This window comes from Bacillus rossius, chromosome 2 (genome assembly GCF_032445375.1).
Source record: "Bacillus rossius redtenbacheri isolate Brsri chromosome 2, Brsri_v3, whole genome shotgun sequence".
In the NCBI taxonomy this organism is placed as follows: domain Eukaryota; kingdom Metazoa; phylum Arthropoda; class Insecta; order Phasmatodea; family Bacillidae; genus Bacillus; species Bacillus rossius.
The window spans coordinates 131,483,176-131,506,471 of NC_086331.1; the positions used below are offsets into that span (position 1 = coordinate 131,483,176).

The 23,296-nt window shown below is 39.8% G+C and overlaps 1 protein-coding gene across 1 annotated transcript; it reads left to right on the top strand.

The window, feature by feature from the left end:
* The first annotated feature begins 1,805 nt into the window (after positions 1-1,805).
* LOC134528830 (retinal homeobox protein Rx1-like) lies at positions 1,806-22,056 on the top strand. The gene is made up of 6 exons (XM_063362496.1): positions 1,806-1,925; positions 10,744-10,885; positions 15,174-15,297; positions 19,605-19,731; positions 20,001-20,093; positions 21,774-22,056. Exons 1-6 carry the CDS (start codon positions 1,823-1,825, stop codon positions 21,995-21,997), a joined length of 813 nt encoding a protein of 270 aa, XP_063218566.1. The 5' UTR covers positions 1,806-1,822; the 3' UTR covers positions 21,998-22,056.
* Positions 22,057-23,296: the final 1,240 nt, after the last annotated feature.

Genomic DNA, 23,296 nt, shown 5'->3' on the forward strand with positions numbered 1-23,296 from the left:
GGCGTATAGGCTTCGGCCTGAGACGCACCTAGGTCCCTCCCCTAACCCGGACCCCTCCAAAATACACCTAGTTTCAGTAAGGTTAGGAAAAAAAATGTTTTTATGCTATGAGGTTGGTTGTTTCAGAATTGTTAGTTACCGATTTCAGAGAAAGAAAATAGGAATAATGTTTAACGTGAGAGTGAAACATCTGTTTGCTTCTATACTCCCTTGCCCTTGACGGCTCGGCTACCGAGCCTTAAGTGGGGAATCCTTCATTTTACAGACGAGAGAGCCACACCCGAAGTTCTCCGAAGTTAATGCTCGCTTTTTTCCCCGTTCTATCTCATTGTATAAACCAGTGTGCCATTAAATTTTGCGGTCGATTAGGATAGGTTAGCTACAATCTAAATACTTTAAAACATTGTGGATGGTTGGTTATATTAGGTAAGTAGGCTATAGCTACATTGAACATACTGTAAAATCATTTTATGGTTGCTTAGCAAATAACTTTTTAATATGTAGCTATCCAGCGCTAGGAAACCGTTTACATTATTTCACAGTATATTTAATGTAGCTATCCTATTCAAATGAACCGTCCACAATGTTTCAAAGTATTTATAATGTAGCTAGCCTAACCTAATTGACCATTAGTTATTATGAGTTGTCCAAAATAAACATTCACGGACACACGGCAAACGAAAAATATGGCGGCGTACAAATAAATACCGTTGCCTTGTTTATGGTCTTTCCTTTTATCAACACCGCCATATTTATTTACGATGAACAAAAAAAAAAACACGATGCACGATCGGGCGTTTGGCTCTCTTGGCTGTGAAAATAAGGCTTCCCCCTTAAGTGAGTATGTTACACACCACGAACACAGCCGGGGAAGACATTGGCATGTATCCTCCCCCGGAATTCTGTTGAAGAGGCGCCATTATTTCAGCAGTCGCGCTTCAAATTGTCTTAACTCACGTAGTCTTAGATTATTTTAAAATAGCAATTTTAAGACCGTCAAATTAAAAACCATTGATCTAAAAACCACACAAAGTGTTGTTTTAGATGTTCAGCCGACATTGCCAACAACACGCGCCGTGAAATGAAATCCTGGCTTCTCTGATGTTGCATCTTTAAAATTTAGTCATAACTTTCATCACGAATATGCAATTGCAATATGTGGCTTGACATGACATAAATAATAGCTTTTCGAGGTTTTAAAAGAAATTGCTATTGTACATGCTTAAAATTATTATCTATTCATTCTTTTACATCGTTTTCACAATCAAACTAAGTTTCCGGGAAATTTAACACTCATAAAAACAAGCTTGTGAGTGAGTGTTATTAGCCTATTTATGCTACGTGTGTTATTTTTAATAGACTATTCATACTATGAACAAGAATCTATAAAAAATAAACATTTAAAGAAAAATAATAAAACAAAAAAAAATTACCTTACCTAATTATAAAGGCAATTTTTTAAAAGAGCAAATAATTTCTAAGTAAAGTAATATATTACATGGATTCAAAAATATATACAATTTTTAAATGACGATTCAAAGAAAAATACATGTTCACATGCTACCATAGAAAATAAAAGTACTTAATTAAAAAAAAGACCTCATAATCAATTTAATTTTCCAGCCACATGTGTAAATGTAGGGATTATTTGATTGGTCCATACACTTAAAGTATTTACTTCAGAAAATAAGACGTGACGTGCCGATGTGAACGCTAGAAGGGCGGTGGAGGGGCGGTGTTGGGGGAAGGGTTGGGAGGAGGGCGGGGGTCGCCCCGGCGCGAGGCGACGCTAGTTCTTCAGCAGACCCGGAGGCGGGCGGACATGGAGGCTGGCTTCAGTCTGCTGGGCTCCCTGGCCGCGCCGCCGGCAGACATGGCCGCCGAGACCTCCATGCTGCTGGCGCCCTTCGGCCCCGCCAAGTTCAGTGAGTGCTGTTGGTACCTTCAGTTTCAGTATCTGCGCCAGTGTTCCGTCAGCCGCAGTACGTTTAGAAGTAGTTTCAGTAACTGTGCCAGTGTTCCGTCAGCCGCAGTACGTTTACAAGTAGTGCTGTTGGTACCTTCAGTTTCAGTAACTGCGCTAGTGTTCCGTCAGCCGCAGTGCGTTTAGAAGTAGTTTCAGTAACTGTGACAGTGTTCCGTCAGCCGCAGTACGTTTACAAGTAGTGCTGTTGGTACCTTCAGTTTCAGTAACTGCGCTAGTGTTCCGTCAGCCGCAGTGCGTTTAGAAGTAGTTTCAGTAACTGTGACAGTGTTCCGTCAGCCGCAGTACGTTTACAAGTAGTGCTGTTGGTACCTTCAGTTTCAGTAACTGCGCTAGTGTTCCGTCAGCCGCAGTGCGTTTAGAAGTAGTTTCAGTAACTGTGCCAGTGTTCCGTCAGCCGCAGTACGTTTACAAGTAGTGCTGTTGGTACCTTCAGTTTCAGTAACTGCGCTAGTGTTCCGTCAGCCGCAGTACGTTTACAAGTAGTGCTGTTGGTACCTTCAGTTTCAGTAACTGCGCTAGTGTTCCGTCAGCCGCAGTGCGTTTAGAAGTAGTTTCAGTAACTGTGACAGTGTTCCGTCAGCCGCAGTACGTTTACAAGTAGTGCTGTTGGTACCTTCAGTTTCAGTAACTGCGCTAGTGTTCCGTCAGCCGCAGTGCGTTTAGAAGTAGTTTCAGTAACTGTGACAGTGTTCCGTCAGCCGCAGTACGTTTACAAGTAGTGCTGTTGGTACCTTCAGTTTCAGTAACTGCGCTAGTGTTCCGTCAGCCGCAGTGCGTTTAGAAGTAGTTTCAGTAACTGTGACAGTGTTCCGTCAGCCGCAGTACGTTTACAAGTAGTGCTGTTGGTACCTTCAGTTTCAGTAACTGCGCTAGTGTTCCGTCAGCCGCAGTGCGTTTAGAAGTAGTTTCAGTAACTGTGACAGTGTTCCGTCAGCCGCAGTACGTTTACAAGTAGTGCTGTTGGTACCTTCAGTTTCAGTAACTGCGCTAGTGTTCCGTCAGCCGCAGTGCGTTTAGAAGTAGTTTCAGTAACTGTGACAGTGTTCCGTCAGCCGCAGTACGATTACAAGTAGTGCTGTTGGTACCTTCAGTTTCAGTAACTGCGCAAGTGTTCCGTCAGCCGCAGTGCGTTTAGAAGTAGTTTCAGTAACTGCGCCAGTGTTCCGTCAGCCGCAGTACGTTTACAAGTAGTGCTGTTGGTACCTTCAGTTTCAGTAACTTCGCTAGTGTTCCGTCAGCCGCAGTGCCTTCACAAGTAGTGATGTTAGTACCTTCAGTTTCAGTAACTGCGCCAGTGTTCCGTCAGCCGCAGTGCGTTTAGAAGTAGTTTCAGTAACTGCGCCAGTGTTCCGTCAGCCGCAGTACGTTTACAAGTAGTGCTGTTGGTACCTTCAGTTTCAGTAACTGCGCTAGTGTTCCGTCAGCCGCAGTGCCTTCACAAGTAGTGCTGTTAGTACCTTCAGTTTCAGTAACTGCGACAGTGTTCCGTCAGCCGCAGTGCGTTTACAAGTAGTGCTGTTGGTACCTTCAGTTTCAGTAACTGCGCCAGTGTTCCGTCAGCCGCAGTGCGTTTAGAAGTAGTTTCAGTAACTGCGCCAGTGAGTCCGTCAGCCGCAGTGCGTTTACAAGTAGTGCTGTTGGTACCTTCAGATTCAGTATCTGCACCAGTGTTTCGTCAGCCGCAGTGCGTTTAGAGTAGTTTCAGTAACTGCACCAGTGTTCCGTCAGCCGCAGTGCGTTTATAAGTAGTGCTGTTGGTACCTTCAGTTTCAGTAACTGCGCCAGTGTTCCGTCAGCCGCAGTGCGTTTACAAGTAGTGCTGTTAGTACCTTCAGTTTCAGTAACTGCGCCAGTGTTCCGTCAGCCGCAGTACGTTTACAAGTAGTGCTGTTGGTACCTTCAGTTTCAGTAACTGCGCCAGTGTTCCGTCAGCCGCAGTGCCTTCACAAGTAGTGCTGTTAGTACCTTCAGTTTCAGTAACTGCGCCAGTGTTCCGTCAGCCGCAGTGCCTTCACAAGTAGTGCTGTTAGTACCTTCAGTTTCAGTAACTGCGCCAGTGTTCCGTCAGCCGCAGTGCCTTTACAAGTAGTGCTGTTGATATCTTCGGTTTCAGTAACTGCGCCAGTGTTCCGTCAGTCGCAGTGCCTTTACAAGTAGTGCTGTTGGTACCTTCAGTTTCAGTAACTGCTCAAGTGTTCCGTCAGCCGCAGTACGTTTAGGAGTAGTGCTGTTGGTATATTCAGTTTCAGTAACTGCGCTGCCGTCTCTAGTCGGTACTGAATGTTTGCTATCAGCCTCTTCACGTTCAGACAGTGTGTTGCCGATCCTAATAAGTTCAGTAATTTAGCTGTCAGCCGCAGTATATTTACAAAGGGTTCTGTCTGCCGGTCAGCAAGAGTAAAGCTGGTCCTAGTCTGTACAGTGTGTCTCAGTCACGGTACTTCTCAGAAGTGTGCTGTCGGCGTCTTCAAGTTTATTAAGAGTTCTGTATGCCACGGCCTGTAGAATTAAACACACCTATCCACGGAAAGCTCAGTAAGTTCGCCCTTGGCCTCAGTAAGTTGAAACTGAACACTGTCGGCCAGCTCGTACGTGGTACATTATTGCCCGGGCAATAGTTATGGTTAAATGTGTAGATAGATGACCTAAGTATGTTATAAGTCGGTGATTTGCGATCACTTTGTTAATGCCAACAAAAATGAGCAGCACTTTTTCTGGTACTGGATGTAGGCCTACATCTCAATTGCATAATAGCCATTAAAAAAGGTTACGTAAAATAATATTAGGTTCTCCTAATCAGATACACGGTGTTCCGTCGGCCGCATGAAGTTTGTAAGAGCACGGTGGGTGTCGGCAACTGGAAGTTCAGTAAACATTTTCAGTATGTTTTGAGTCAGTCGGTTTGTATGTTTTGTAGCTAAAGCTCGCAGTTCATAGAAAATCATAAATCACATATCACTTGAACTCTTTCATCACTAGTATTTAACTAAATTTAAATAATTAGTTCTTTATGTTTGATTTGAATTTGTCTTCTCGACAGCGATGAGATGTTTTGAAAGCCGACACGCGGATTGCTGGAATATTACTGGACCTTTACTGGACTATTGCTGGACTATTACTGGACTATTGCTGGAATATTACTGGATTATTACTGAACTATTACTGGAATATTACTGGACTATTACTGGACTATTACTGGACTATTACTGGACTATTGCTGGAATATTGCTGGAATATTGCTGGACTATTGCTGGACTATTACTGGACTATTACTGGACTATTACTGGACTATTACTGGACTATTACTGGACTATTACTGGAATATTACTGGACTATTACTGGACTCTTACTGGACAATTACTGGACTATTACGCTCATATACGCCGTATGTCTCTTGAGTTTAAGTGCTGCTCCGTGCTTTATTCATGAGTCTTTCCAGATTCTTACCCAGATTGCAAACTAAAGTTACTGTAGGCTATAGGTTAAGACCGGAAAAATTCGCGATTTAAATGACCTGTAGGATAGACTCCATGATCCTCTATGCATGCGGGAAAATGACATCTGCTCATAGGCTACTGACTCGTGATACCTGTTAACTGGGACGCTAGTGATTCGATACTTCTTTTGTTAAAGGTTTTTCATTGGCCTAGTGTCATTCAGATAAACTGTTGCCCAATCACTGATGCGGTAAAAAGGCAAACGTTTTTGGATTCTAGCCTATCGCGAAAGGAATCCGCGAAATTTTCCGGTCTCTATGTATAGGTCATCGGTTAAAGGCGTGACAGCAAACGTTTCTCTTCGACACTATGTTCATCCCACTCTGATTAGCAATTAACTTTGGTTTTAGTGGAGTTTACAAAAATATAGTGAAATTATTCCCACTCGAAAGTTATTTTTCAGTATTGGTATCTTAATTTTTTAATCTAGATATATTAGAATCTTGACAAAATTTTACTCATGGTAGTATAACACATTGAGGGGAGTATATGCATGATAAAGGAAACTCCAAAAGTTTCACATAGTTTGTTATGTTATTATTTTTATATATATAAACGTGAATCCTAGCCAGGAAAAAATATTTTGTACATCTTACAATCTTAATAAAAATATATCGTGACTTGAAAACCAAAAATAAAATTTATTTTTTTCTCGGTCGAAGAGCAGTCCTTTTTCTTCTGCAGTATACAGACTATTCAGTACATCCAGTCGCTTATTGCTTAATGCCAAAGCAGGGTTGATATGTTTTACTTAGCACTGAAAGTGAAGACGGGTCCTCGGGAATTTCACGTTTATGTTACGATGGTCATTGATTCCATTCCAACCCACAGCAAGTCTTAATTTATGAGCAACACATCATTACCTCATTGGTTGTGAGCCTGCTATTATCTAGGAGTTCCCACCGAGGCAATAATCTGAGGATTACTGTGTAACTTAAAACATTACTTAGTATTTGTTAACTTGCTTGAATTTGAGGCGTTGCCTTATTTGTAAACAAGCCTTCACCACATATAAATAAATGTGACGCCTAGAGTTGTAGTTTAGAATGTGGCGCTTAGAACTGCAGTTTAGAATGTGACGCTTAGAATTGTAGTTTAGTTGTCTGTAGCTGTGAGGTTTCTTTCTCCAAATGGTGACGTCAAGAATTACTCATGTTGATTTTCAGATACATCACAGTAATTTAAAACTCAGTTTGACGTTTTATATGCCCCTATCAACAATGTACTGAAAACTGTGGGTTTGTTTCTTTCCATTCTATTTTAGCCTACCATTTAGCCCAAATAAATATCTACCTCTATTAAATTTGGTAAAGAGATCTCACTAACAATAGTTGAAGTCCCAAGTATGAGAGTAAGACTGACAAGTTTTGTAATGCTTGTTCGAATATGTTCATCCCGTTGACTTAAGACATTATGTAAACTACAAAATGCTGTTGTGTTGACGCCGTCATTAGAGAAACTCATTTCATTACATAACTCAAAAATACTACCATTTTGTCAACATTATAAGAACTTTAAAATAATCTGTAAAGTTTGAAATGATGATGTCAACTAGCAAAGCGTTGTCAAAATTAGTGGATAGATATTTCGAAGGAAATTAATTAATTAATTACAGGAATGGATTACTGGTTTACTGAGCAAACGTAACTATTCCTAGCACGTTTTCCACAGTATTAAAAAGACCTAAACTGCTTTACAGACCATGAAATAGCTCATAGCTATTTTCTGATGCTACCCGGACCTGCAAATAAATTTCCAAATTCATTAATATATTAGTGTGATTTCCCTATGTATTCTATTTACTTTATTTACATTACTAATATGTATATTCAAAATCGGATTATTAATGATTTTAAATAGTTTATTATAGTGTTTTACTGAACTTTGAGAGATTTGTAATTAAATAAAAGTATGTTCTCTGCAATTTTGTTTCCCTTCATTTACTTAAATTGTGGTTTTAAACTTTCTTAAATAAGATTTGAAAATATTTTCTTTTAAGAATTTGAACATGTGGAGTCCACGCGCGATAGAAGTGAAACTTCTTGCATTTTAGGTCTAGATAGAGATAGAGAGGATAGATAGAGATAAGAGAGGATAGATAGAGATAAATTATTTTCGTTTTCGATCAAACTATCCACATAGAAATGTATGTTAATTATAAGCTCAACTGCACAAATCAAGAACTCTTTTCCAAACACAAATAAATAAACTTTAGACAATTTAATAAAAAAATAAAAGAAATGTGGAAGCGTCAATCGTCGGCCGTTACGGAAACCGAGGAGTAGACAAACACAAGCAGTGTTGCGAGAATTCCCACCTCTCCCCTGCCGTCTCCCCTCCCGGCCGCTACAACCAGCATACAGCATGCTCCGCTACGTACCTATCCCCCTTCCTTTGCCGTCTGCCATTCGACCGCTAGTGCTTGCTGCACTCTCCTCCTCTGCCACCTGCCTCACTGTTCCCCTCGTGCGGTCGGAATCTTCGTAACGCTCGAAAATTGTTGCCCCCCTTCTGAAAAGAAGTTTCACTTCAAAATAGTAAAATGAAACGTCGTGTGCGCGGATTGAAGCGCCCGCGAAGCAGAATGCACGCTAAAGAAGAAGCGCACTCACGCACGTGACTGCCAGACTGTGTCTCGCGGTGTGACTGTCTGTGCCTGGACACTGCTTCTGCGGGGCAGTGCAGCCCGCGCCTTATTACATTAACCCAAACACGGTTAGTTAAAGCTTATAAAGCCCTAAGTTAATTACCTCTCCTGCAATCACAACACTCTGCAAGAAGGGAATCCTTACAGATCATCCCAAGTGATAACAACACACATTTACGCGTCTATTGGAAAGGGGAAATAAATACCCCTACCCGTATAGTAATTTATTTGATATATATTTTTTTCCCTAAAGTTTTCACATGCAAAGAAATATTTTTTTAAATAAATTTTACTCTCCTCTTAAGAATGATAATTTTCGAGACAATCATTTTATCTTACAGTCATATGTTGTTTATGCTAATTCTCTAACTCAGTTGCAGAAAAAAGGTTTTTTTTTTTATTTCACTTGTGCCAAACGGAATTCTCTGCTTAGTGGATGACTTTAAGAATGCTTCGAGGCTCGACTCGCCCATCATCATTTATTTTTAGTTCTTTTGTTGTAGGTTTTTATAAAGAAATATTTAAACATTGTGACAGTATAATTAAATTTATAGGCTTTTCTCAGCTGTGCAAACTCAGAAAATGACTAAGTGAGTAACCACGATGGAAGTAGTCGAAAGGAAGCATTGGCGAACTGCCCCATTTGTGCATGACTACCACCATAGAAATACGTGTGTAGTGCGTGTTGCCTACTCCTCAGGCAATTAAAATTTTGCGTCTGACACTGTGTAGCTACACTGTGTATGTCACGAAAAGAGCTTACCTGACATGTTATATAGAAAATATTTTTTTGCTTAGTTTATATGTTCTTATTAATATATTCCAACTAAAAATCGATAGTAAAATTGTGTTGTAAAGTAACATTCACAAAAAGAAAGGCGACTATTATTTCACTACTGAAAAAATTGTATTTACAACCATACATATATATGTGCAGTGTGTGTATGTGTGTTGGTGAGTGTGTGTATATGTGTACCAAGGTGTAAGATTTATGTTTTAAGAAACATTGTTTGCCAATTTTTTTGCTTGGCTGCAAATAATTTCCTATTTTCATTTTTAAAAAATGTATTTTAAGTTTTAAAGGTGCAAAGCGAAGTTACTTTCTCTTGGCTATACTGTCACACTGCCAGACGTGTTTTTTTTTTATCTGGAGGCTATGTTGTTTTAGGACTGTTGGCCTAAGTGCATTTAATCTAAATTTTAATGTCTCATGGTAACATCCATGCCTAACTGTTCAAATTTTACAATTTTATTTTAAGAAATACGCATGTCACACGTATTAGGTTAAGGCCTTTGACATTTTCGCAAGCAGAGTATTTGAAGACGCTCGAACTGCCTCTACGACTCCGATTCCAAATCGCTCGCTGGTCTTGAGCTCAGGAGGAACGCTGTTGTTATCCGACTGCACATCCTCGAGGTTGCTCTTGCCGATGACTGCCTCGGTACGACATAGGCGACATTGCCGGCGCCCACGGCTGCGACATGGCCTCGACTCGGTGCTTGTTGGAGCAATGACGAGAAGTATGTCGTTCAGACGTCTGTTTGCCGACTGGTTGCAGCAATTCTTAAACCTGTACAGGCCGGTGTTGCACGTGCAGACTAAGCGAATACTTCTGCGATGCCTGCTGGAAGGATCATATGCGGTCTCGCGTGATAGTTAGCAATCCAGTAACTGCTGAGTGGAGTCTTAGGGCAGAGAAAAGTGCGAAAACCTCCAGTGCTGAGCGCCTCCAACACAGGTTTCCGTATGTGGGCTTAGCTATTTTTGTGCTGACATTTTAAACAATACTCATTAGTAGAGACCTGCAAAATTCGCGGATTCATTGACATCTAGGATAGACTCCACAGTCCTTTAAATAGTCGCGGAAATGACACCTGTTCATTGGCTACTGACGCGTGAGACGTCTCAACTAGGCTGTCCGTAATTCGGCACTTTCTTGGTTTAGTGTTTCCCATTGGCTCACAGTTCCCCGGATAAAATGTGGGCCCACAACAAGAGGCAGTGGGCGTCACTCCGCGGCCTTGGCTCGATGCTCGGCTCTGGCACACGGACCACGAGGCCCGCAGTAGCTGTGATGACAGTACAGTGTCGCGGTGTGGTCTGATGAAGCAAACAGTCTGAGCAATCGCAGAAGCGGTACGAAGGTATAGTTTTTTTGATGCTAGCCTATCGCGCAATGAATCCGCGAATGTTGCATGTCTCTACTCATTAGTATTGCTGAATTATAAACCAATATATTTTTATATGTAATTTTACAAGTTAAGATCATTTACTATAGTTTATTTTGAGCCAATACATGACTCAAATTTAATCATTTAGTTGTATCGCAAACACGATGATTAAATTTCAAATCAACTTTCAAATAATGAAAACTCCTGACTGTACCAAATACTTCCAGATTAATGAGATTGATTTTGAAAAACATTTTGCTATTATTTATAAACCTATTATTTTTAATAGCAGAGCTTATAAACGAATAAGACAGTAGGCCCTGGTAGTTTTTCGTAGTTGTTTTCAAGTTACAGGCACGAAGAGCTTCCCACCCTCGCCCCAGCGGCAAGTCGGATGGACACGAGCGCTGAAGTGTCTAGTAACACGCGGGGTTGGCCAGGTTACAGCGAAGCAGTCCTCGGGAGTTCTCCACCGCCGGGGACCTTGAGCTTCCTGGGGTCGCCATCGCCGCAAGGCTCGCCCTCATGCACGACCTTGAGTGCCAGCGGCCAGCCGGCCAAGAGGAAGCAGCGACGCTACCGGTGAGAGCTCATCTCACTCGGTGTCATTCGCGCACCTGCCAATGATAGCTCACCTCACTCGGCGTCATTCGCGCACCTGCCAATGATAGCTCATCTCACTCGGTGTCATTCGCGCACCTGCCAATGATAGCTCACCTCACTCGGCGTCATTCCCGCACCTGCCGACGATAGCTCATCTCACTCGGTGTCATTCGCGCACCTGCCAATGATAGCTCACCTCACTCGGCGTCATTCGCGCACCTGCCGACGATAGCTCATCTCACTCGGTGTCATTCCCGCACCTGCCGACGATAGCTCATCTCACTCGGCGTCATTCGCGCACCTGCCGACGATAGCTCATCTCACTCGGTGTCATTCCCGCACCTGCCGACGATAGCTCATCTCACTCGGCGTCATTCGCGCACCTGCCGACGATAGCTCATCTCACTCGGTGTCATTCCCGCACCTGCCGACGATAGCTCATCTCACTCGGCGTCATTCGCGCACCTGCCAAAGATAGCTCATCTCACTTGGCGTCATTCACGCACCTGCCAATGATTGCTCATCTCACTCCGTGCCATTCGCGCACCTGCCGACGATAGCTCACCTCACTCGGCGTCATTCGCGCACCTGCCAATGATAGCTCACCTCACTCGGCGTCATTCGCTCACCTGCCGACGATAGCTCATCTCACTCGGCGTCATTCGCTCACCTGCCGACGATAGCTCATCTCACTCGGTGTCATTCGCGCACCTGCCAATGATAGCTCATCTCACTCGGTGTCATTCGCTCACCTGCCGACGATAGCTCACCTCACTCGGCGTCATTCGCGCACCTGCCAATGATAGCTCATCTCACTCGGCGTCATTCGCGCACCTGCCAATGATAGCTCATCTCACTCGGTGTCATTCGCTCACCTGCCGACGATAGCTCATCTCACTCGGTGTTATTCGTGCACCTGCCAATGATAGCTCATCTCACTCGGTGTCATTCGCGCACCTGCCAATGATAGCTCATCTCACTCGGTGTCATTCGCTCACCTGCCGACGATAGCTCATCTCACTCGGTGTCATTAGCTCACCTGCCGACGATAGCTCATCTCACTCGGTGTCATTCGCTCACCTGCCGACGATAGCTCATCTCACTCGGTGTCATTCGCGCACCTGCCGACGATAGCTCATCTCACTCGGTGTTATTCGCGCACCTGCCAAAGATAGCTCATCTCACTCGGTGTCATTCGCGCACCTGCCAATGATAGCTCATCTCACACGGTGTCATTCACTCACCTGCCGACGATAGCTCACCTCACTCGGCGTCATTCGCTCACCTGCCAATGATAGCTCACCTCACTCGGCGTCATTCGCTCACCTGCCAATGATAGCTCACCTCACTCGGCGTCATTCGCGCACCTGCCAATGATAGCTCATCTCACTCGGTGTCATTCGCGCACCTGCCAATGATAGCTCATCTCACTTGGTGTCATTCTCGCACCTGCTAACGATAGCTCATCTCACTTGGTGTCATTCGCGCACCTGCCGATGATAGCTCATCTCACTTGGTGTCATTCGCGCACCTGCCAATGATAGCTCATCTCACTCGGTGTCATTCGCGCACCTGCCAATGATAGCTCATCTCACTCGGTGTCATTCGCGCACCTGCCAATGATAGCTCATCTCACTCGGCGTCATTCGCGCACCTGCCGATGATAGCTCATCTCACTCGGTGTCATTCGCGCACCTGCCAATGATAGCTCATCTCACTCGGTGTCATTCGCGCACCTGCCAATGATAGCTCATCTCACTCGGTGTCATTCGCGCACCTGCCAATGATAGCTCATCTCACTCGGTGTCATTCGCGCACCTGCCAATGATAGCTCATCTCACTCGGTGTCATTCACTCACCTGCCGACGATAGCTCACCTCACTCGGCGTCATTCGCGCACCTGCCAATGATAGCTCACCTCACTCGGCGTCATTCGCGCACCTGCCAATGATAGCTCATCTCACTCGGTGTCATTCGCGCACCTGCCAATGATAGCTCATCTCACTTGGTGTCATTCGCGCACCTGCCAATGATAGCTCATCTCACAATTTCGAGAATTAACTGCAGATCGTAAGTCACAAATATACACATGCTTCTTGATCACAATTCTGATTAGGTTCTCAAACGGCGAATTTTACGTTGGTGGCAGTTAAAGGCTATTGAAATCTAAAATTTGGACCATACCACCATGCACACACAGTATGTCCATAAAATAATGTTGTAGTTATAAATTTTAATAGCATCAACAGTAAGCATTGTGGAGTTGTGGTTCAAAGTAACAATTAAATAGTAACTAAAACAGTTTTAAATAAGCGCATGCGCGAGTACTGCTTTTTTTTTTTTTCGCTTGCAGCGCCACCAACGCAAAATGGCGACTCCTGGGAGTAAAGAGTTTTGTGTTCAGCAATTCGCTAAGAATATAGAACTGTAATTTCAGTTCAACGTGCGTTTCTTTTAAAGATTAACTGTAGAAGTCCCTGAACGTTGGATTGGACGTAATGGTCCAATGTTTTTCGCTGGCCTCCACGTTCACCTGACATAACGACATGCGATTGTTTTACTTTGGGGCTTTATGAAAGATCGTGTCTACATTCCGCTGCTACCTAATGATTTGCCAGAGTTGAGACAGAACTGGAGAGGTTATTGCTTCCATTACTCCGGACGTGTTGACCAAAGTGTGGGAAGAATTGGACTTTAGGTTGGCTGTGTGCCGTATAACTAAAGGTGCACACATTGAACATTTGTAAGAAAAACTAGGTTACTTTTCCTTAAATTAAATTTATTATTTGTTAAAAATAGTCTAAATTAAACTGTTATAATATACCACTGAAACGGGCACATTCTTTTATGGACATCCCGTATTTTAAGTATCGTATTAAGAAGTATTAATATGCGGTTACTGACATAGGCACCAGACTGTGGATCTTTGGAGCTGGCCGCTTTGCTGCCGGCATATTGGTTTATTGATTACCCCACTAGAGGGCAGTAGTGTCAATCACCAGAATGGCAGCTAGTGTTGTGTCCATCATCTTCAGCACCACATTGAACATCTGTAATATTTAACCTGAAAATTCGAAAAAATTCCAAAAATCATTTAAAAAAATTAGTTATTAATATATTGAATGATTAGTTCTATTCCTGTCTTCGTTTGGATAATTTTTCAATGAATTTTTTTTTTGCTGAAAAAATATGTACCTATTTAACTTTGTATCGCTCCAATTTGCATTTTACAATAACAGTCAAAGTTCCCAGTGCAATAAAGAAAATAACACACATTCACAACTAAAATTTATTATAAAATGTTTACTCTTCTACAAGTGCAAACAAGCAAATTATTACATATTTAGCGTTTCTAGATTCCTTTAGTCTTCCTTTAGAGTGAATAGAGTCCCTTGCATGAATTTTCATGATTTTTCAGGGCAATTCCACAAACAGTCGATCACCACACATGTCACATATCTGAGAGGTATCTAAGTCATTTAAAGGTCAGTGATATATTTCATGATGCCTTGCACCGAACATGTGTTCAAAGAAAGATACAGTTTGGTCCTTTCCACATCTTGATGCACCTTTTCAAGTTTCCATAATGTATAAACTGGTTACAACACTTGTTGCACTGATATTTAACACATCCAGAGTTATTATTACAATCACCTATTACACACCCACGAATCTTAAAATTTACGATGCTGTCACAGTAGGCCCATTTGGGTGATAGAACACCGCAAGTGTTCCCGATAGAACGAGGGTGTAATTTTCATGGCAATTTCGGAAAAATTAAAAAAAATATCTAAATAGATGTAAAACTATAATGTAGTCAAAATCCTTGATTAAAATAAAAGGTGAAAGTTTGAAAAATAATTATACACATAACGTTAGAAAATGTATGCTAAAATATTTAACTAAAAAATATTTTCCTGAAATTAGTTTAAAATGGACCTTGTTACTTCATGTTCCAACGTGTATATATATATATATATACACACATACATACATACATACACACACCTAAACACACACTCACTCACACACCTACTCACACACACACACATATATATATATATATATATATATATATATATATATATATATATATATATATATATATATATATATATATATGTGTGTGTGTGTGTGTGTGTGGGTGTGTGTGTACTTGAGATCTACCTGCGCCTTTGTGCCGAGTTTAAATACACAATGAATTTTTTTTATGTTGGAGAGAGAGCATCAATCATGTTTTGGTAATTTTTTTTACAAATCATTCTAGGACTACGTTTAGCAATTTCCAGCTTGAAGAACTTGAAAGAGCATTCCACAAGACGCATTACCCAGATGTATTTTTTAGAGAAGAATTGGCTCTGAGGATTGATCTCACAGAAGCACGGGTCCAGGTAAGAGAAATAGGTAGGCATACCAAGAAATCTATCTCACTGCACTCTCTAGAGAAAAAAAATTAAACATGAAAGTATTTATTTCATTAGAAACTGTACATGCACTATAAAATGCAGCTGTGCCAAACCAGTTCAAGGATTCAATATGAGGTAATGGTTTCGTCTGTTAAGTAGGTACTCCTCCTGAACTACAAAATTTATCCTTAAACTTGACATTTAGAATAAAAAAACAAGTAAACAATTTTGACCTATCATTTCATTTAATTATGTTACAATATTTAGGTAAGATTTTACAACACTAAAAATAAAATAAAATGGAAAACAATTCAACCAATTAATCTAACATGGCTGCAACTAAACCTGTCCATTATCTGGAATTATGTCATGGCCTACCATTAAAAGAAAAATCTAAAAACAAAGGGTAATAAAAATTAAAAAAAATTAAGTGTTATAATATAAACTTTAAAATTGACGCACGCTAACAAGATAAAAGTTAAGTACCTTAGTTTGAACCTCGACAAATGCAAAATTAAAACCACACCTCACAACTTCAGGATGTCGACTGGTGCCACTAGCAATACCAATGCATTACTTTAATTCCTCCACTAAATTTCTTCCCATCTCTCTAAGCCATTAGCATGTATTATAAAAGAAGAAATCTTGAATGTATGGGCATGCTACAAGATACTGTGTGTTCAAACAATAAGTTAATAGAAAAACCATTTTTAAAACCTAGTATTTAAGTAATATTATGCTCCAATATATTTCAACACTCCAATATATGTAACTTTGAAGTAACATTTAAAAAGTAACCGGTCAAAACTCGGTGAGTGTTGTCGAATGGATACAATGTTTTCATGCTTGCACAATTGTGCAGAAAAATTTGATCGTAAAATGTCATGGGTTGCTCTTAGACTACACAATATTTAATATAATTATAACATAAATTGTGAACACGAAAAAACATCGCCAAGGTTTGATAAAACTCCTAAAGGCAAAATTATGTGGAGCCTTTTTTTTGTTAATGATCCTTGCGATGGGAAATTTTTATTTGATAAAATTTTTGGGGCACACGACGATGCAGTTCTACATTATTTGGTGTAGAAAAATTTCAAGAATGCAAAAAAAAAAAATGAAACCAGAAACTCACAGATAACATACTTAAAACAGCTGATGTCTAACTTAAAATATCAGACAGCACAGAATATTCCATGGAAAGAATTGAGTCATGTAAATAACAGCATATAACAGCACAGTGGGCTAAAAACAAGTCATTATGCTTGTAATGGGGTTTATCAGTACCACAGGTCTGGCAGTCCGGAGACTCTGTCTGTCTGCTTGAAAAACCCCCAGGGCTTGTTTAAAAGGCAGGTCAAGTATCGGCGAAGAAGGCCTCATTTTCGGAGATGTTTGGTCTCTGTGGTTGTCCAGGTTTTTTTTTTTCTTTTTTTTTGAAATTTCGCTCTCACTGCCCGGTTCACTGTTAATCTATTCGGAAACGTGAAGTCTACTTTTGCAAGTTATTTTAAGTCTTATTTATGCTATTGTAGTTAACTTTTAATTTTCGCATGATAATCAAAGGCTACCATACTTACAATTGAATTCAGAGTGTTGCATTATTAAGAACAAAATTTTTTATTATAATGGAAAAAAAATTGTGACAAATTCAGCATTTGTAAATGCATTTCAAGGTCAAGGTCATCTAAGATTGCCACCGTGATGTCAAAAACCAAGATGGTGGTCTATCATTGACGCCCACCAGGGTTCGGAATGGTCAACCTACTCTACTCATAGGTACTCTTTAAATTTATAAATTTTAGTTCGAGAGTAATTATATTAACAGCTCTCCTGATCTTGACAAAGATCTTGAATTGAAGTATGTTGATGGTTTAAGGAAGACTGAAATCAATGGAAGTATCATCACCCTGAAAAGTGAGAATACATTCAAGCCGAATTCAAATAGATCCCCCGTACTTTGTAAAATTGATGGATTCTTAAAAAGGAAGCTTGAAGACGATGAAGAATCTTCAACACCAACGATTTCGATTCTTACAGTAATCCAGGCGAGATGCTGACATCTACGGTGATGGCGACAGTGACTTTGAGGCTGACGATAAAACTGAAGATTGCAGAGATTTTAAAAATATTTATAATAAACATGCAACGAAGATGAAAGCAACAGAAGAGATTAATTATTCGTCATTGAAAGATCCTAAAATAATAATCGATCGTCTGAGACTACTGATGACATCAATTAGTGAAGGAAACTATTCGCACCTCAATGAGTAGCCACCATACTTCGTGAACTAAGAAATTCATGCTACAAACAATGATAACTTGTTTTACCTGCTTGTGTATTAAATGTATTAAAAAACCCATTAGTTTATTTCTTGAAATCTGATTCCTAAGACTGAGTTCTCTCGACTGTGTGTCCAGTGTGTGCATTGCATGTCTATTGTGTGTCCAGTGTGTGCATTGCATGTCCAGTATGTCAACTGCATGTCCACTGCGTGTTCTTTTCTTTTGTTTGTATGTATGTCATTTCGTTAAATGTGTGTAGCCAGGTCATGATGGTCCTCGTGTTACCGAGACACCTGGTCCATATGCCTGACATTGAACATGACCGGTTTAAAATGTTCGCCAAGTATCGACGAAAAATACTTCTGGGTTCGGAGATGCTTGGCCTGTATGAAGATTTTTTGTTTCTTGTTATTCGTGGCGATGTTTTTTTTTTTTTGTGGCACATGGCCTGGGTTCGACTCTGGTATATGCACTACAACATTTTTCGGGGCGTAAATGTTACTTTGGTATGCTCGTTTTCTATTCTCCTTCCGATTTTCGTACATTGAGACAATTCCAACAAGTACTTTACATGTACCGGGTTATGATTTCAGCGTATTTTTTACGTGTTAGCGAGTCGGCCGGGAAGCTAGACCTGCGTTCATCGAGCGAACAGGTGGTCAGTCTCCTACAGTTTCTGCGAGCTTGCAAATCTCTCCCCGCGCGCCGGCAAGCAGCTGCCTCTATTACTTTTTCGGAAAATATTTTTAGATACTTTTCGGTTTCTTTTTATTCCATGAATATCGTAGTCATAGTTGATGCAATGTTACGAAACACTCAACACATTTTGCAATTACATGCTGCGCGGATTTTTAAGTCACACACAAAAAAAAATCACGAGACTGAACTTATTCCCCTAGAGAAAAGTAATGCATTTTTTAAATTAGTAATTTAAATTCTTAAAAAAAAGATGAGTTGATCCTTGATGTGAATGATGTTGTCCCCAGTATTCACTTCGTGTTCCCTAGACCCCAAAACATCGTCAAATGAAAAACTTATATAAATATAGGTATAGATCAATATTTTATGGACACGATTACTGCAGTAATTTTGAACACAATACCTTCAGACTGATACACAAAATAAAGAGATTAAAAACCTTGGTCGAGTTCGTTAATGGCCCAGTTGGACTTAAGAGGTTGGAAATGGGGAAAAATTATTGAAAACCTGAAAAATCACAATAGCGCTATAAAAAAAATATATTGCATTCGTTGTATTAAAACAATCATTAGCTCAAGAAGTGGAATCCTATATGGGTTGAAGTACAAAATAATTCATAAATTCCTAGGCAGACACAGTATCATGAATTTTCAAAGTTATTGTAAACCTTCTAAATGTTATCTAAATTTTTTGTCCCAAAAAATGTTTTGTTACGACCGCCCCTTACAAATGATATTTAGTTAAATTGTAGTTTGGCCCTTTTTCTTCCAACTCACAGAAATATGAACTTTAAAATTTACCTGAGCCTTTAGCCTAAGACAAAAAGGATTTCTTTGCAAGCGCGGCTCCAGAAGGGGGGCGGTGGGGGCGATAGCCCCTCCCGAGACCAATTTCATTGATTAGTGTATATTTATTTTTACTTAAATATTTAATTTCATATGTTAAACTTTTATCTCATCAAAAGTTGCATGGAGCTACTAAGGTTCTGTATTTGAAACCTGTAATTTGTAAATAATATTCCAAGGCCAATATCTGACCACTTTCATTTTTTGCAACTACGACCTTTCTTTGTGCGATAGCCCGTCCCGAAAAGTCATCCTGAAGCCGCCATTATTTCTCTGTTTTGCTTGTGATGACTTATTGTTCCAATGCAAAACGTTTTGAAATTTAATCCATAGAAATTTACTGTTAAAATAATTTTATACTAGTCTACAGAAGTCACCTTCCTTTGACTGAACTTTGTAGCTTGATGGCAATAGTATGTTTCTTCAATTAATATGAAATAAGTGACAAGCATTTGTTTGCAGGTGTGGTTCCAAAACCGCCGTGCAAAGTGGCGCAAACAAGAGAAAATAGCCGCTAAACACCAACAGAATCAACAACATATCATTAACCACGGCACGGCAATGGTCCAGGGAGTTATTTCAATACCAGGTAATTGAACACGAGGCATAAATCAATGGCACTAAATTGCTCATGTAAGAAAAAATATTACTATGCAATACATTTCGAACTAGGTATTTTATTTAACCTGTTTTGAAAATTCTTATAGGCCTACGATGAAGGAAGTTCTATGTATGTATTTACTTTAGAAATATTTTGTAACGATGAGGAATTTACCAGTACAGAATACAAGTTTCATTCAAGACAATTTATATAAATGATATTCCGCAAATGTGAAACTGAAAATGATTATTTTTCAGTATCAGCCAACTCTAGTTTCGGAATGGAGCAACCACTTTTGTCTCCAATTCAGTCCTTATCGTCCGTTACAAGCACCAGTCCGCTCGCATTAGGTAAGTAACTAAGATGTCTAAGTCACAGCCGCAAATATTGAAAATTTGTATAAAACATGCCAAAACTGTTTCACGAGTTTTGTTTAACGAAATGGTAAGTGAGAAAACTTAATAGTATGTCGACGAATAATAAAATTTAAAAGTGTTAAGTAAATTATATTTTACACAAAATAAAGTGATTGTACAGAAGTAGTAGAAAACATACGTTTCGGGAACAGGCTCTGGATCCTTGATACGGATGCCATTTTGGATGACCTTGACCTTGATCCCTTGCAGTAAACACATTCAATTACTTCTTAACAATGCGTATTCCGTTACGGTAATCACCATCGAGTGCTCCACTCCCCTACCACCCTCTTAAAATTCTAAATTTCTCCTGCTTTCTCATTCCACCCATGTCATAGGCAAAAAGGGCGGTAGCGAGTGGGGTGTCAAAATGATCGGGTTGAAGGAGGAGGTGGAATTATAATGCTGTCTGCTGAGGACCGCAATCTTGGATGATCGTGCAGATAGTTCTGACGCCACTTCTCTAGTGTGCTAGTGTCAACATCCACGTCCATCTTGGATTGACGTCTGCCAGTAATACACATCCCAGTGTAATAACCTGATTTGAGTACTGCTCAGGATGGGCAAGTATGACATAATATTTATTTACATATAGAAACACATAACACATACAAAATGCTTACAATCAATGTTTAATAATAAAGACCAAACTTCACTTCAAAAACAAAGAATACACAAGCGAATCAATAATGTTACTAACGCTTCTCGATTTCTGCATCCGCTACCCACGAATTTAAACGAGATGGGAAGCCCCACCAGTTTACGAAGGGTCGTCCATATCTTCGTCGTAGGTCGGATCTCTTCGGCATATAAGTCTCCTCGAATAGGTATGTGGTACATATCTTCGAAGTAGTAGGTCCTGGGCACGAACCTGGTGCACACGGAAAAGTTAGGGACTCCAATTCACCGCAAAACCTCTCTCGAAGCGATGATTTTTGACGTGGCTGTATGGTCTGTAATCGTTCTGCATATTAGATGACTGTGACTGTTGTTGCTCTTGTCGGTGCAAGGGAGCTGTTGGCTACCTGCAATGTAGCTGTTGTTTGTGTTCTTCGGCACAGAAACTTTACACATGAGTGGTGCACAAACCAAATACTCATAACTCTGCGTCCTCCAATCCCGGATAAATCATCTAAAAATTACACAGCAAAAAAAAAAATTCCAAGGCCACATTATTGCAACTTATATAAGAATTTTAATAAATATTAAAGGGTGGATTTCTTGAAAAAGTTACGTTTTTCAAGTGAAAAATGCTTATCGGCACCATGGAACAAAAAGCAGAGGTGTTTTTTTTTTGCAGGATTTTGGTTCAAGTAGTTTATAAAGTATAGTAATACGAAAATTTTACATACCTACAGTTGTCTGCTTCATTTAACTTATTTAGTAGGTAGTATGTTGAGGTTTTTGGTTTGTGTCTTTGGTTCTGAATTTGCAAGGCAACTCGTGTTACATTTTGTACGTATTTGTCTTTTGTTGTAATAGATTTCTATTTTTATTTCAAAATTATTAAAATAATTTGTTTACTGACTTTTGTGCTTCTGAAGAGAATGCTGTATCATGGTACATGTTCCAGCATCAGTGTTCATAATGAAAGAGGATGGTAAACTGTTACAGGTGATAGCAGCCCCTCACTGGGCGCCTTCAGTCCCACCATCACGTCATCTTCTGGAAGCAGTGCCCTACTTATTGGAATGGAATGGGGTAGTTTTTCCCCATACACTCCACAAGCCCACCACAAGCCTATGGATTCCGGAGACATGGACACCAATTTATTGAGGTTGAAGCAATCGAACAGTCGAGAATCTTCTCCAACATTATTCACATCATCAGTTGAATAAATATTTAAAGTTATGTAACATTAAGTTTGACTAATAATAAACACACATGTTTAAATAAATTTCAATCTTTTATTCAGTACCAGAAAACCTTTCCTAAAACAAACTTCTTCGTTAAATTTAGTTACTAGGCCTAAGTATTTGTAAATGCAATGACTTATGTCTTCTATGAACAATATATTTTAAAATGAAAAAATAACTGAAAAGAAGTGTATACAAATGGCTGTACATATGTACCAAAGTTTATGTACTATCATCGAATATCTAGTGTTAATAGGTAAAAAGTACCTTGTGCCAATAGTGTAGCTCCACAGCAAACAACAGTAATTTAGCCTAATTAGGGGTATTGTAAGGTAGATAGATTACAGATGCCCTTAAAAATCTTTCCACTGCAATATTGAAACCATTCAACCAGGGGTGTTGGAAGGAGTTACTCATTATCTTTTCTTTTTTGTAATTTCACGTATGTAACACAAAAACACATAATAATACAAAATAAATATCATTAAATGCATTCCGCACTAAGACTTACTTAAAACTAACATTATATATGTAGATACGTATGAACATTATGTGTTTTTGTATGTAAATATGTATAAATGCATTAATGTATATATATACTTATTTTAATGTTGATGTGAAAACTGGCAAAGTTTATAAATAAATATTGGATCAAACAAAGTTTCTAATTACTGTTGCCGACTACGGATTTATTAATCCTTTTCAGAATCTATAATCTGACCTTTAGAGCAGATTAGGAGGAAGGGGGTTATGTTGTGATCCCCAGCCCTCTGGTTCTACAGTTTGCGTTAAACATTATGCCCATGCGAAAATTTAGCAGTGTCCTCTGTATTTAAGTTAATCCAACACTCACAGGAGAAGACAGTTAATTATTTATCAAATAATCTAACATTGCTTTGGAATAACATTTTTGCAAAAAAAAAAGTGGTTACCCATACTCTTTAAAATATAGAACTGATTAGCAGTGTTGATTTTATCACCTTATGAGTGCTTCATGCATATAAACATAATACACAGTTTACTGTTTTATTGTAAATGACTGCTTCTACCATTTTCGTAATGCAGTGCATCACAATTATTGAAGGGTTTACGTCATCCCTCTTGCCTTTACCCGAACTAGCTGTGAAAAATTAAAAAGAATTATTGTGATCCCAGCAAATTTTTATATTACATAAACAGATATTGATTTCGGACTTAAGTAGAACATTATGTGCACTGTGGTGGGGTGTACTGTGTTAATCTGCACAAATATTGTGTGCCCATGTGACGCCATCCAGTAGT

Coding starts and splice junctions, on each gene's coding strand:
- LOC134528830 (XM_063362496.1), top strand. CDS start 1,823: ATGGAGGCTGGCTTCAGTCTGCTGGGCTCCCTGGCCGCGCCGCCGGCA. Junction 1,926..10,743: donor CTTCGGCCCCGCCAAGTTCA/GTGAGTGCTGTT, acceptor GGGGTTGGCCAG/GTTACAGCGAAGCAGTCCTC. Junction 20,094..21,773: donor CACCAGTCCGCTCGCATTAG/GTAAGTAACTAA, acceptor AAACTGTTACAG/GTGATAGCAGCCCCTCACTG.